Genomic DNA, 15,883 nt, shown 5'->3' on the forward strand with positions numbered 1-15,883 from the left:
GTCGGGTGGGGGGCGTGGCTGGGGGGGAGTGGTCGGGCCGGCTGGGGGGGGATTGGCCCTCCCCCACTCTGGCGCGCCGGTTGGCGGGCTCTGGTCCTGGGCTCTGGTCCCCGCTGCCTGGCTGTCTGCTCCTGGTGCTGGGCCCCCTTGGCCCTGGTGGCTCCTTTGGCTCTGTCTTGGGGGGCTGTGGGGGCGGTGTTGTGGAGGTGTTCCTTGGCGGGGCTGTGGGATCTCTCCCCCCTCGCCCCCCTTTCCTCCTGCTGGGTGACCTGGGGGTCGCCCTGGGTGCTCCGGCGTTACCTGTTTGCTTCCGGTCTGGGTCCTTGGCTTGTCCCCTGGCCGTGGTCTCCCGCGGTGCGTTGGGTCCTTCGGTCTGACTGCTCTCGCGGCCCAGGTGCTGGGCTGAACCGCTCGGCTGATCTGACCTAAGTGGTTTCATCTGCACCAGTGGTGGTCTTGTTACACAAATAGAACACAGCACGGGGGCAACCCTCTGCGACCCAAGCTTCAGTAATGATTGTGGACACTAAGGGTTGCTTAATCATTAGTATCACCCCACAGAGGTTTTTTGGCGTCATGGTGAGATGGTCCCTCTCCATCTAAGTGTCTTAGGTCTCTCTCTCCTTCTCTTTCCCTGTCCCTTTGTATATCCTTATGTAATCTTTCTTTTACTTTCTTTTTTTTTTTTTTTTGGCCCACCTAGGTGTGCACGCCCTCTTTTACAGAACATGATATTAGCGGTCAATAAAAGATAGGCCAGAGTTCTAAGAGGGATGGTGATGGTTGCATGCACACAGTCACAAGCACAGAAGAAAAAGGTTTTCTTTCTTTTCTTTTGCTGCAAGAATAAATTGCATTAATATTTGACAGTTTGTGACAAACATGACACAAACCAGAAATATATATGCAGACAAGAGAAAGAAAAAAAAAAAAAAAAAAAGTAATTCACTTCAAATCCACTTGTAATAACACATGACTTCCACCAGATCAGTGTCCAGCCCGTCTCCGATCCGGCTCCGTGCTCTCTCGTTCGTCAACACCCACCAGTTGTGTTTTCAGAACGCAGCACGGAGCAGGACCGCCGGACAGCTGGAGTCATGTGACCGAGGTTTTCCTGCAGTAATCACTGAATCAAGGATTCTCCTCCTCCTCCTCTCCTCATCCATGTTGTCTTTCTGGTCCTCTGAAAACCTCTGACCTGTTGACTCCAGGCCTGGCTCCACTCATCATGACTTTGGTTTGTTGTTGTAGTTAAGTGAAATACGATCTGGTGATAACACAGAGTGTTTTATTCTGAAAATTAACCGGATGTTTTCATTTTGTTTTGGTGAAACCTGACTTCCTGTCCTGCTCCATCTGCTCTGTTGAGATTGATGCGTCGTGCTCCGGCATCCAACAAAAATAGAAGTCTTGTGTATCTGATCCGGAGGACTCCGACCTGCCGGATCAGAGACGCAGCCAGAACGCAACGGAGCAGATCCAGTGGAAGTTAACACATTGACTAGAATAGAAACCTATCAGATCTGGTGCTGTGACGGATCAGAGACGGATCTGGTGGAATTTGGCTGTAAGTGTAAATAACCTCCCTCACGATGCATCCCCTGTAGGTGCAGGGATCCCCACCCTGTATTCGTTTTTACCTTCCATACTGCACCCTGGTCCCATGCATGGCTGGAAGTCTTGAGTGTGTGGACATGGCACACTAAGGTCCAGCTGGGCCTTCAGCATCCTCTGCCTCATTCTGCGTCCTTTCTCACAGGTCGCACTGCTGCAAGAGGACCACGGGGACCAGGCTGAGTAGATACATGTCTCTGGGGTGTCATCTACAAAAGAAATGTGCAGTAATCTTTAGAAAAGGAGCAAAAACAATAGTTTTCATTTCATCTTTGACTCATTCAGTGATTGAGTGGGATAACATGGTCAGTGGGGATGCAACGGTATTCTCAATTTCTCACGTTTTGCAAGAACAAAAAGTGTGATTCCGCCTCTGAACTTTACCCCTATGAAACGGCAGGTCTTCTAGCTTTGTTTTAGCCACGAAGCACTAGAGTAACGTGGGAACTACAGAGACCATCATCCTGTGCATGCCCAGGCCTCAGCTAAAATGGTCGACACCGGTAGTGATGAACAGAGATTTTAAAACTGTGGATGCTCCAGCAGCTGTTACATGTGGAAGCATTTCAGTTTGATGTTTTCATCTCCTGAAACATTTTCAATGGACATCTGATGTCAAAGCAGCTGGATCCTTTTGCACTCCCAGATAAAATGTACTGGAGCACTGATACTATCACAACACCCGGGCTGTCATCACGGGAAGACTGAATGTTTTGCAAACACGAAGAAGCAGGAAGGTCACAAGAGATTGAAGGAATGTGTTATCATGAAATCTGAGGAAATATTTGAGAACTCCATCGAGCCTTTGAAGGAAATCTATCGCATCCTGATGTAGTGTTCATGAAGAAGTGTGATCAAACATGGTGTATGCAAGCGTTCATGTGATGTACCTTCTTCCCTCTCATCCTGACCGATATCAGCAACAATGTCATCAATGGTGTCTGGCACCACATTACACTGCTCCCCCTGCACACATAGGGAAACCCAGAGTCACTTACAGCACACACACACACACACGCACACACACACACACACACAAACACACACACACACACATCTTGCTGTACATCATATCATACCTTTCTAGCGATGCGTTCTAAAACCACCCTTGCTAGTGAGGTGATGGCGCCCCCCTCAGGATCGTAGAACGGGCTCTGGATGTGGTCCAAACTGGTCAAGGGGCGGATCTTCCCCTGAGGGATGGTGGGTTTGTTTGGCGACTGTAAGAGGAAAATAAAGAAGAGGTTTATAAACAAATAGGTTCAAGGTTTCTTCATTATACCCGGGGGGCAATTTGTTTTTCAGTCAGCGGTGACAGATAAACAAAAGAGTACAATAAATGACACCACAACATTAAAACATTTAAAACAGTAACAACATAAAGATAATAGTGTTATGTGGCATCATTAAGCAGGCCAGTTGCTACCGGGACAAGAGTTTCTCTTCCTATTCGAATCTGCAGCCTGAGGGAAGCCGGTGAAACTCACTAAAGAGAGGATGGCACGGGTCAGCCACGATTGACCAGGCTCTGGGGTGTGCCCAGGGGTGTGCCCGCAACCCTGCTGCATATCTTTACAATATCCTGAAGTCTCTTTTTACTTTTCAAACTTGTTGACCCGTACCAGCAAACCAGTGAGAAAGTTAAAAGAGATTCAATAAAATCCATCTAAGTGTGTTAGGTCTCTCTCTCCTTCTCTCTCCCTGTCCCTTTGTATATCCTTATGTAATCTTTCTTTTACTTTCTCTTATTTAATTTTTTTTTTGGTCCACCTAGGTGTGCACGCCCTCTTTTACAGAACATGATATTAGCTGCCAATAAAAGATAGGCCAGAGTTCTAAGAGGGATGGTGATGGTTGCATGCACACAGTCACAAGCACAGAAGAAAAAGGTTTTCTTTCTTTTCTTTTGCTGCAAGAATAAATTGCATGAATATTTGACAGTTTGTGACAAACATGACACAAACCAGAAATATATATGCAGACAAGAGAAAAAGAAGAGAAAAAAAAAAAAAAAAAAAAAAGAAGAGATTCAATAGAAACATCTGCATAAAAGTCTTGTTGACGTTAAAACCCCTGAGTTAATGATAAAAACACATTCTTTGATGAGCCTTTTTGCAAACAGGGTCAACCTGATGCTCGAATGTAAGTTTATTATTGATAAAAGTGCTGAGATTTTGTGCCAGTTCACAATCTCCACTACTTGATTATCAATAAAAATGGGAGAAGGCAGCGGGGGTCTTCTTAAAATCCATGACCAGCTCTTTTGTTTTTCCAGAGTTGATCATCAGAAAAGAGTTTTTACACCATTGTGCAAATTCTGCCCCCACAGGGCCATGATCTGAGCTGTTATTGTCAAGCAGGGAGACAATCACAGAATCATCAGCAAACTTGATAATGTGGTGTCCTGTATGTTTGTATATAAAACAAATAAAAGCAAGGATAAAACACAACCCTGAGGTGAACTGGTGGATGATAAAAGAACATGTGATTAAACTCCATTGACCCTGACCCGTTGTGGTCAAACAGTTAAAAAATCCAGTCACCAACAAATGAGGCCGGGGTTGATCATGTGATTGCTCTGCAGTCTCTGTGCTAGAATATGTGGCTGGATACAGTTAAAAGCAGACGAAAGATCAATAAAAAGAAGACGTACGAAAGAATTTGCCCCCTCAAGGTGTGACACAGTAAAATTAAGTTAAGTGCTCAGAGCATCCTCAACGCCCCTGCGTGCCCTATAGGCAAACTGCAGTGGATCCAGGTCTGCCTCGACATCCTCTATAAGTTCGACCCTCACAATGCGCTCCAATGTTTTCATGACGAGGGAGGTGAGTGCCATGGGCCTGAAGTCATTCAAGGAAGATGGGCTTTTGTTTTTTGGCACCGGGACAATAATTGAATTATCCACACTTTTGGGACACGGTGGAGATCAAGGGACATTCAAAATATAAAACAGAAGATGTCCACTAACTGTTCGGCACAGTTACGAAGTATGCAACCTCCGATTCCATCGAAGTAGATTATTTAGTTATGAATGTTAATACTAAAGCAAATTTAATCAATAGCTCATTGTGAAAAACCTACGCCTACACCTGACACAGGTCAGGTGAGCAGGTCAGGCTTGTATTACTGATTACATCACCTCGTATGTAACACCATCATCGGTCCCTGCATCCCAGGGAATGAGGTCTGTCACAAGCCTGTGGACCCAGCCACACTCCTTGGTGCAGAGGTTCTCCCCAGACAGCCCCACGTTCCAGTCTGGACTCGGCCCGAGCATACTGAGGAAGGACATCAGGTGACGGGTCCGGTCCACAGAAAACTCTGCTGATGGAGCTGAGCGCCTGACCACAGAGAGTTATAGAGGAGAACATAACACATTAACATCATGTGTGTGTGTGTGTGTGTGTGTGTGTGTGTGCATGTGCTTGTGTGTGTAGGTTTGTGTGTGTGTGTGTGCGTGCATGTTTGTGTCTGTGTGTTGGTATGTGCACGCGGGTGCGTATGTGTTTGTGTGTTGGCGTGCATGTGCTTGTGTCTGTGTGTGCATGTGCTTGTGTCTGTGTGTGCTTGTGTGTGTGTGTGTGCATGTGCTTGTGTGTGTAAGGTTTGTGTGTGTGTGTGTGCGTGCATGTTGCTGTCTGTGTGTTGGTATGTGCACGCGGGTGCGTATGTGTTTGTGTGTTGGCGTGCATGTGCTTGTGTGTGTGTGTGCATGTGCTTGTGTCTGTGTGTGCATGTGCTTGTGTTTGTGTGTGTGCATGTGCTTGTGTGTGTAGGTTTGTGTTTGTTTGTGGGCGTGCATGTGCTTGTGTGTGTGTGCGCATGTGTGTGCTTTTGTGTGTGTGTGTGTGTGTGCGCATGTGTGTGCTTTTGTGTGTGTGTGTGTGTGTGTGCTTGTGTGTGTGTCTGTGCTTGTGTGTGTGTCTGTGCTTGTGTGCTTGTGTGTGTGTGTGTGTGTCTGTGTGCATGTGTGTGTGCATGTGTGTGTGTGTGTGTGTGTGTGCTTGTGTGTGTGTCTGTGCTTGTGTGCTTGTGTGTGTGTGTGTGTCTGTGTGCATGTGTGTGTGTCTGTGCTTGTGTGCTTGTGTGTGTGTGCATGTGTGTGTGTGTGTGTGTGTGTGTGTGTGTGTGTGTGTGTGTGTGTGTGCATGTGCTTGTGTGTGTGTGCATGTGCAGGTTTGTGTTTGTGTGTGTGCGTGCATGTTTGTGTCTGTGTGTTAGTGTGTGCACGCGGGTGCGTATGTGTTTGTTTGTGGGCGTGCATGTGCTTGTGTGTGTGTGCGCATGTGTGTGCTTTTGTGTGTGTGTGTGTGTGTGTGTGTGTGTGTGTGTGTGTGTGTGTGTATGCTTGCGCGTGTGTTTGAGGGCGTGCATGTGCTTGTGTGTGTGTCTGTGCTTGTGTGCTTGTGTGTGTGTGTGTGTCTGTGTGCATGTGTGTGTGTGTGTGTGTGTGTGTGTGTGTGTGTGTGTGTGTGTGTGTGTGTGTGTGTGTGTGTGTGTGTGCATGTGATTCAGTGAAACAGTGATACTTACATGTTGAGGGGCTGAAATGCCGGCCACTGGGCTTTGGTTTTAATAACAGTCAGCACTTCATCTCCCTGCAGACAGAAACACATGGACACCTGTCACTGAGTGAATGTACATACTAATCAGAATCAGAAATACTTTATTTATCACGGGAGGGAAATTCAGTCATTACAGAGCTCTTACAAACAGTATGTAAGGAAGTTAGATATTGATAGAAGAAGGAATAAAATAAGATACAAATACAATTAAATAAAATAAAGATCAAATAAAATAGAATAAAGGTCAAATAAAATATAATAAAATGAAATAAATAAAATAAAGTGAGATAAAATGATAATAATAAAGTATATGCAAAAGCACTCTGAATGAAGGTGATATATACATGAAGTTAAAGTGGCAGGGATATTGCACAGTGTATTGCAGGTGTATTGTACGGTTATTACACAGAGTACAGGTTATTGTTCAGTGATCAGAGGGAGGAGTTGTACAGTCTGATGGCCACAGGCAGGAATGACTTCCTGTGGCGTTCTGTGGTGCATTTAGGGAGAAAATGGGCTTGTACTTATACCTCAGTAGTCTGTCTGTAGTCTGTCATTTTTAGATTTAGATTTAACATTTAACATTATATTTAGATTAAACATTAACATTTATATTTGGATTTAGCAGTTGGATTTAACAATGATTTTAACTTAATATATTTTTCACAGCTAAATCAAATGTGAAGAAGATCACAAATATTCCTCTAAATGTGATTAAAAAAGTGACTTTTAAAAATTCACTCTACATTTTTATGACGTTTTGGAGCTAAATGTGGAGAACTGTTGCTGTTAATTTCAGTGGGCACAACTTTACAAACAGCGCCCCATAGGACTCTGCCACTTCATGTAACAACATTTCTCTGCTCTTACATGGTAAGGTTGATTACAGACCACTTGAGCAAGAGCATGCAGTCTTTGTAGATTTGATGTAATCTGTGGATCTTTATTGATACAATGTGTTTCTTGGTTGTGACTTGGAGTGCGGGGATCGTTTCCATTGCAGCAGGAGGACATTAAACAGGTGAGGTATTAACATCAATGTCTGATTAAAACAACCATTAAGATACTACCTTAGACGATATATCGCACACTCCTAATGAGGTCACATCAAATCTTCCTGGCTACACACTAGTAATGTTTCAAAGTAATTTAAAGATCATTTATAGATTTGTGATGAGGAAATGTCTGCAGAGAGAGGAAAGTAAATCCCTCAGCAGTATTTGATCTGGAAGGTGTCCATTAGAAACCGAGAGACCTTGAGATGCACATGTGCCTTGTCTTTTGTTTCTGCAGAGGATCACAGCTGGACCATGATCCGTTCAGACCCCCCACAGCTCAGACAGCGTGAGATCCTCAGGGTTGGATGACATTTATCATCCGGGTGTACAATAACAAGTTGTGACTAGCTTTTCCTGTTTCGTGAAGCACTCGCCTCAACATTAAGCTGATACGGGCATGAGAAAGAAGCCTGTCTGTCCGCGTTAGCTCCGCCCCCTGCTGATCTGAGTGCGTGAGGTGGAGGAGGGGAGAGAACAAACTTCAGTGTTTGATAGATGTTTGTAAACAGGAGGTATAACTTCATTTTACTGCATTAAGAGGGGGGATCACCAACAGTCTGCAGGACGTCTGCACAATAAGCATTAAAGAGTTTTCCAAACATGCAGACGTGGCTGAATGAAGCCACAGCTGAATTATTCCCTGATCAACATGAACTGCAGTGTGTTGGTTCCTCTTGGTTCCTCTTGGTCTTTTTGCTGCTGATTAGGGACAAAATATCGCTCCACTCACTCAAAGGCTGCTGTGAGAGATGTACGCCGATTCCTTACATGATCCTAATGTAAGAAAAACGGTGCTTCGCGGCGGACAAATCACAACGCTTCCAGTCCGCATTGATGCGATGCATAGTTACATTTTTTGGAGGAAGTGTACACCGGGCTATATGTGCATGAGCTTCTGCGTAGAATAAGCTACAGTGAGACTTTTTGACCTAATCAATAAGGACATCTTAACTTCAGCTATCCCCAGCTAGGAAACAAGCTACCTGAGGACATGAGGGCCAGAACTAAGACGCTAATCAAAACCGTTTCAAACTATATTAGCTGAGCTGTTGGCTGGCGGCTAATTTCTTATTGCACATTACAGTGCACCAGAGCCTGTAAATACCAAGCAGCAACCTCCGGCCTCAAAATATGAAGCCTATGCGGAAGTGTTAAAAACTGCAGTTCATCGAGCGTCCACTAGAGGCTGGCTGCAGAAACACAGGAAACCACATACACACCCTGTTGAGCCGCATTTTGTAATAACGGTGCATTTTGTAATAAACGTCCAAAATGTAATAACTTTTTCATTTCATTTTCTAATAAGCCGCATTTTGTAATAAACTGCCCCAACGCATTTTGTAATAAATTTTGCCGCATTATGTAATAAGTTATTACATTTTGAGAAGATTATTACAAAATGCGGCTTTATTACAAAATGAAATGAAAAAGTTTTTACATTTTGGACGTTTATTACAAAATGCACCGTTATTACAAAATGCGGCTCAACACACCCATTCAAAGAAGACGATCTTTACAGCAGAAATAAACATGTTTACAGCCCGGTTCAAAAAACGGCTTGGCCCTACGTAGCTAATCTCTCTATCAGCACACACTGTACGGGGGTGAATTTATTTCTAACACGACAGTTCAGAAGATATTAAGATTATGAGTTTTACCCAAATAAGGACATGACTGACTTGACTGACAGGCGGGAACACATAGCTGTTGGCTAGGAGGCTCAAACCCCGCCTCTTTACCTCACACTAAGTTTGGTTGAGCTCAACATTTCCAATATGGCTGCCACTGGTGATTGGCTTCAAAACAGCGCTCAGGAACAGATGGCTGACGTCACAGATACTACGTCTGTTATTAATACAGTCTATGGTAAATACACACAAACAGCTATCATGACTCAGTGCAGTCTATTTAAAATCAACCTCAACCCTAATATCATTATTTCAAATGACTCCTCTAATAACGCCCATTGTTTTAATATGTTTAAGGATATCCATGATTTATCTGGGTCATAAAACCTGGAATAACGTCCCTGTTACCAATAGAACAATCATTTAAAAAAGAAATAGCCAACATGGGTATGATTACACCAATGTGAGTATCTAAAAGATGGTTTCCATTAATATTTGATGAACTTCCCACACTCGCTCAGGGCCAAATTAGAAGGAAGAATCAGTAGCTGTGAGTCAAACCTTTAACTCCTGCCTCCTCCGTCTCCCTGTCCACACAGATCTACTAAGGACTGTTCTCTACAGCTTTAAGAGCTGTTGACTTTTTTTAAACACGCTAAGCTCCCACACAAAAGAATGCAAGTCAAATAGCTTTTCACAACAGTTGTAGCCATGACAGGCAGTGCCTCAAGCAACTACTGAGCAATGCATGCATAAAAAGAAGAAAACCCAGCTGAAGAAGAAGATCACTGCACCCTGAAGCAAGCCAGCTCAGGTACACTCCAGATTCAGGCTGTGAAAACACATGGAGGCAGAGAATGCATTCAACATGACACTGAGCCAAGACTCAAGCTCTGCCACCGTAAAAGATGATACAGATTATACACGTCTGTCTGATCCTGCTGCTGATAGCTGGCTGCAAGCATTTAAAAGTGACAGGAATAACTATTAAGTAGTCAAGATTTTCCTCTGCATTTACAGAGCTGAGGTGACACTTCAAGGTAGATAATACGATGCACCGTGTTCTGTTTTCAGTGAGTTTAAAGAGTGGTGACAAAAATAAGCTCTGAGTTCTGTTGGGAAACAATGACATAGATCTGTCTCCTCTGTCTATTTTTAACCTGCTGACAGCTTCATTTAAAATGAGACAACTATATCTGCCTGGGTAAGGAGTGGAGTTGTTATATATCCTATAGGGCTGGGTGATAATGACAAAAAAATATATATTTCAATATTGTTTATCCCTCATAAACCAAAATGTGTAAGTAAAAGAAAAATAATAAATAAATCAAATTAATAATAATAAATATTGTACTAACTTGCTCTTGTTGAGGGTAAATAGGAATAATGTTAATTATATGGATACAAAAAACTTCTTTAAGAAAAACAGGTCTTATTAACTGAAAGTGAGGTATTCAAGTACAACCCTAATTCCAATGAAGTTTGGACGTGGTGTTAAATGTAAATAAAAACAGAATACAGTGATTTGATTTTTCAGCCTATATTCAATTGACTAGATATTTAATGTTCAAACTGATACATTTTATTGTTTTTAGCAAATATTCTCTCATTTTGAATTTGATGCCTGCTACACGTTCAGAAAAGCTGAGAACAGGGGAAACAAAAGTCTGGGAGAGTAGAGGAATGCTCAAAAAACACCTGTTTGGAACCTTCCACAGGTGAACAGGTTAACTGGAAACAGGTGAGTGTCATGTTTGGGTATAAAAGGAGCATCCACTAAAGGCTCAGTTGTTCACAAGCAAGGGTGGGGCAAGGTTCACCACTTTGTGAACAACTGCGTGAGCAAATAGTCCAACAGTTTAAGAACAACGTTTCTCAACGTACAATTACAAAGAATTTAGGGATTTCATCATCTGCGGTCCATAATGCAAGATCACTAATATCATCAAAAGATTCAGAGGATCTGGAGAAATCTCTGCACGTAAGCGGCAAGGCCAAAAACCAACATTGACTTAGCGTGACCTTGGATCCCTCAGGCAGCACTGCATTAAAAACCGGCATCACTGTGTAAAGGACACTTCAAAAAACCATTGTCAGCTAACACAGTTTGTCACTACATCTACAAATGCATTAAAACTCTACCATGCAAAGAGAAAGCCATATATCAACAACACTCAGAAACGCTGCCGGCTTCTTTAGGCCCGAGCTGATCTGAGATGGACTGATGCAGAGTGGAAAAGTGTGCTGTGGTCTGATGAGTCCACATTTCAAATTGTTCATGGAAATCATGGACGTCGTGTCCTCCAGGCCGAAGAGGAAAAGAACCATCCAGATTGTTATCAGCGCTAAGTTAAAAGGCCAGCATCTGTGATGGTATGGGGGTGTTAGTGCCCATGGCATGGGTAACTTGCACATCTGTGATGGTGTGGGGGTGTGTTAGAGCCCATGGCATGGGTAACTTGCACATCTGTGATGGTATGGGGGTGTATTAGAGCCCATGGCATGGGTAAATCTGTGAAGGCTCCATTAATGCTGAAAGGTACATACAGGTTTTGGAGCAACATATGCTGCCATCCAAGCAACGTCTTTTTTAGGTAGGTCCCTGCTTATTTCAGCAAGACACTGCCAAGCCACATTCTGCACGTGTTACAACAGTGTGGCTTCATAGTAAAACAGTGTGGGTACTAGTCTGGCCTGCCAGCAGTCCAGACCTGTCTCCCATTGAAAATGTGTGGCGCATTATGAAGTGCAAAACGGAGACCCCGGACTGTTGAGCAACTGAAGTTGTACATCAAGCAAGAATGGGAAATAATTCCACCTCCACAGCTTCAACAATCAGTGTCCTCAGTTCCCAAACGCTTCTTGAGTGTTGTTAAAAGGAAAGGTGATGTAACACAGAGGTAAACATGACCCTGTTCCAGCTTTTTTGGACCATGTTGCAGGCATCAAATTCAAAATGAGAGAATATTTGCAAAAAACAATAAAGTTTATCAGTTTGAACATTAAATATCTTGTCTTTGTTGAAAGGGATTCGCAAATCATTGTATTCTGTTTTTATTTACGTGTTACACAACATCCTAACTTCATTGGAATTGGGGTTGTAAACACAATATAAAACCACTGAAATCACCAGAGAACTATTGATATCAAGCAAGTATGGGTAAACCACTCTAAAGTGGCCTACAGGATTCACTTTGAGAAACATTAAGACCAACAAAATCTACTGAATGATCTTCTTTTCGCTGTGCAGTGATGTGCTGTGTGTGCTGAGCTGTGAACTGATCTGCACTGAGCCTGTCAAAGTTAGAATAATTACACATTCTTCTGCAAGTCTAAGCATGTCAGGCCACGTCTGGTGCTATGCAAATCTATTCGCCTTCATTGAACGGCATATCATCCAAGTTAAACTTACAAAACCAGGCTGGATATCATCATATCATCCTGTTGCAAAGTAATCCATGAAGCAGTAATTCAACATTTAACCCTGCAAGTTATTGTCTTAAAATATATTTGGAATATTCACTTTTTCTCACAGAACAAAGGGGGACACAAATGTAAACCCTCTCTGTTCAAGGAAGGAAGTACTGGTGAAAAAGCACTCAGTACTCAAAGAACTGGGTATTGATCCCCTTTGAATCTAATCTAATCTAATCTTTGCTTTAAGCACTACTTTCGCAAAGGCTGGCCTTATCTGACCCATGCAGTTTTAGAAAAGTGTGCAGCAATGCCAAGCCATCCTTCAGCAGAAATGTCCTGGACAGACAATCCCTTTAACAGAGCCCATGAAGAGGACCTGCAACTTCATGAAAATAAGCCCCATTAGGCTGGATGTGCAGTGTAACTTTTAAAACCAAGGGGGGGCAGGACAGTGTCTTGCTTTTATGAGGAGCACCCCCCTAACACACAGTCAGATGGACCCTTGGTTTCCCTGCACACCCTTCACTGGGTACGATGTGTTAGGCCTGTGCTTGTCTCATGCAGGGGATGGAGGTGTCTGCTGGACAGGAGCTGGAACATTTGTCCTCTGGAGTAAACTTCAAGCAGGAAGGGGAACAGCCTGTAATTCTCTTTCACACTTTGCTGTGGTTCAGGCTTGGATCAATACTGGTGTTAACGGCTAAAATAAACTTCCTCCAAACTGACTCCACACACATTAACTGGTGATGAGACAGCAGGTCCTTTACATGTAGGGATGTCACTGCAAACAGGGGCTGAATTATTTCAGTTTACTAAATGTTTGGATGACTGCCATGGTTCTATCAACATGAGTGACAGCCCTTTCTCTCATCCCATCTCTAGTGGGGGACATGAACTTAGTGGGGGACATACACAGAGCTGCATACTTGGCCATGGGTAAGGCAGGGCATACACACTCAGCAGTGTACTTTTTTTCCATGAGGTAAAGAGACCTTTGGCTGCTCATCCAAATCATAGACCACCTGTGGTTGGAGGACACACTCGAGATAGTGGGTACTACCCTTAAAAGCAAGGTTCTTGTGTGCAGGGTCAATGGCAATGTGAAATATTGGTACCAATGTAAACCAGAGGCAGATCAAACTACAAAGCACTTTGCATACAATAACTTTAATGTAAAGTTTTAATCTGTGTAATACATAAAGGTCTCTAATGAAGCAGAGGGTTCTTCTGGATGAGCTAGTATAAGAATAAAAGCCCTGTTGAGTCCCCTCCTCCCTTGAGCTCACCACTGAAACCCATAATTACTAGTGAGTCTGCCTTTGCTTGACTGAGACCCATGTTAGATTCAGAGCACAGGTCAGTGCTGGGCTAGAGAGGTTGATTTTAAGGCTTTGTCCACATATCACCACAGCTGATTGCTCCTCTGGATGGTTGGGATTCTCAGCTAAGACAGGGATTACTGACCCATGTCTGCTCTTTATCAAACCTGGACTTTAGATGACTCGAGACTGAAGAGATGAGTACGGCACCACTCATTGGAACATATTTGACTCTACCTCTTAGTACAATTAGACCCCTGGGTCTATAATGCTTCCCAAACCCCTAAATAATAATAGAATATTAGTCTCCTTCTTACATTTTCTTTTTTAAACTGTACACTCTCATTCAGGTGCACAGTGTACACTAAGAAAACACAACTATACAGATCAAGTGTCCAAATACCTTTCTACAGTCCACAATGAAGCCGTCACATTCTGCTATGAACCAGGCTGAAGTTTGGTCATGGTCTATTTTCCCACAAACTAACAGAGCCAGTCAAGAGAGAGGTCAGGCCTGTCTGTCAGCCTCTTACAGCCCAAACCTAAACTGACAGGCACACGCTAACCTGACAGCACACAAACAAAACACTCCTCTTCCTCAGTTAATGGATGTGGCACACTTTCAGGGCCCGCCTGAAAGAGAGCTGCAGTAGGAGAATTTACCCCCAGTCAACATCAACAATGATGTTTTCCACTGAAAGGTATTTGAATGGCATCTGTTTTCAGTGTGTGTGTGTGTGTGTGTGTGTGTGTGTGTGTGTGTGTGTGTGTGTGTGTGTGTGTGTGTGCTTGCTGTATTTTCTTGTGCCTTGAAATTAACTACATTACCAATGTCAATTACATCACGTCCATATTAAGTTTAATATGAGTGTCAGAACATATGTAGAGACATACATGACAATAGTTCTGCTTTAAGGGGAAACAGTGACAGAGAACCTGTGCAGGCTCCTTGAAGAGAACCCTATCTTTAAACTTGTGCAGGCTCCTTGAAGAGAACCCTACCTTAAAACTTGTGCAGGCTCCTTTAAGAGAACCCTACCTTACAACTTGTGCAGGCTCCTATAAGAGAACCCTACCTTTTGAACATGTGCAGGCTCCTTTAAGAGAACCCTACCTTTTGAACCTGTGCAGGCTTCTTTAAGAGAACCCTATCTTTGAACATGTGCAGGCTCCTTTAAGACAACCCTACCTTTTGAACCGTTGCAGGCTCCTTTGAGAGAACCCTACTTTTGAACCTTTGCAGGCTCCTCTAAGAGAACCCTACCTTTGAACATGTCAGGCTCCTTTAAGAGAACCCTACCTTTTGAACCGTCGCAGGCTCCTTTAAGAGAACCCTACCTTTGAACATGTGCAGGCTCCTTTAAGAGAACCCTATCTTTTGAACCTTTGCAGGCTCCTTTAAGAGAACCCTACCTTTGAACCTGTGCAGGCTCCTATAAGAGAACCCTACCTTTAAACCTGTGCAGGCTTCTTTAAGAGAACCCTACCTTTGAACATGTGCAGGCTCCTTTAAGAGAACCCTACCTTTTGAACCGTTGCAGGCTCCTTTGAGAGAACCCTACCTTTGAACATGTGCAGGCTCCTTTAAGAGAACCCTACCTTTTGAACCTGTGCAGGCTCCTTTAAGAGAACCCTACCTTTTGAACATGTGCAGGCTCCTTTAAGAGAACCCTACCTTTGAACATGTGCAGGCTCCTTTAAGAGAACCCTACCTTTGAACATGTGCAGGCTCCTTTAAGAGAACCCTACCTTTTGAACCTTTGCAGGCTCCTTTAAGAAAACCCTACATTTAAACTTGTCCAGGCTCCTTTAAGAGAACCCTACCTTTAAACTTGTGCAGGCTCCTTTAAGAGAACTCTACATTTAAACTTGTGCAGGCTCCTTTAAGAGAACCCCACATTTAAACTTGTGCAGGCTCCTTTAAGAGAACCCTACCTTTAAACTTGTGCAGGCTCCTTTAAGAGAACCCTACCTTTGAACATGTGCAGGCTCCTTTAAGACAACCCTACCTTTGAACATGTGCAGGCTCCTTTAAGAGAACCCTACCTTTTGAACATTTGCAGGCTCCTTGAAGAGAACCCTACCTTTAAACTTGTGCAGGCTCCTTTAAGAGAACCCTACCTTTAAACTTGTGCAGTCTCCTTTAAGAGAACCCTAACTTTGAACCTGTGCAGGCTCCTTTAAGAGAACCCTACCTTTAAACTTGTGCAGGCTCCTTTAAGAGAACCCTACCTTTAAACTTGTGCAGGCTCCTTTAAGAGAACCCTACCTTTAAACTTGTG

At 43.5% G+C, this 15,883-nt stretch overlaps 1 protein-coding gene across 1 annotated transcript in view; it reads right to left on the reverse strand.

Moving 5' to 3' along the window:
- The window catches only part of LOC117814579 (spondin-1-like), a 51,002-nt gene that overhangs the window by 9,638 nt on the left and 25,481 nt on the right, over positions 1-15,883 (reverse strand). Inside the window, exons 7-11 of the mRNA XM_034685994.1 lie at positions 6,148-6,212; positions 4,754-4,955; positions 2,694-2,834; positions 2,505-2,580; positions 1,641-1,823 (exon numbers count right to left, since the gene is read on the reverse strand). Of these exons, the coding sequence (XP_034541885.1) occupies positions 1,641-1,823; positions 2,505-2,580; positions 2,694-2,834; positions 4,754-4,955; positions 6,148-6,212 (667 nt within the window). The remainder of the gene's footprint in view (positions 1-1,640; positions 1,824-2,504; positions 2,581-2,693; positions 2,835-4,753; positions 4,956-6,147; positions 6,213-15,883) is intronic.

Source organism: Notolabrus celidotus, chromosome 6, assembly GCF_009762535.1.
Source record: "Notolabrus celidotus isolate fNotCel1 chromosome 6, fNotCel1.pri, whole genome shotgun sequence".
Classification (NCBI taxonomy): Eukaryota; Metazoa; Chordata; class Actinopteri; order Labriformes; family Labridae; genus Notolabrus; species Notolabrus celidotus.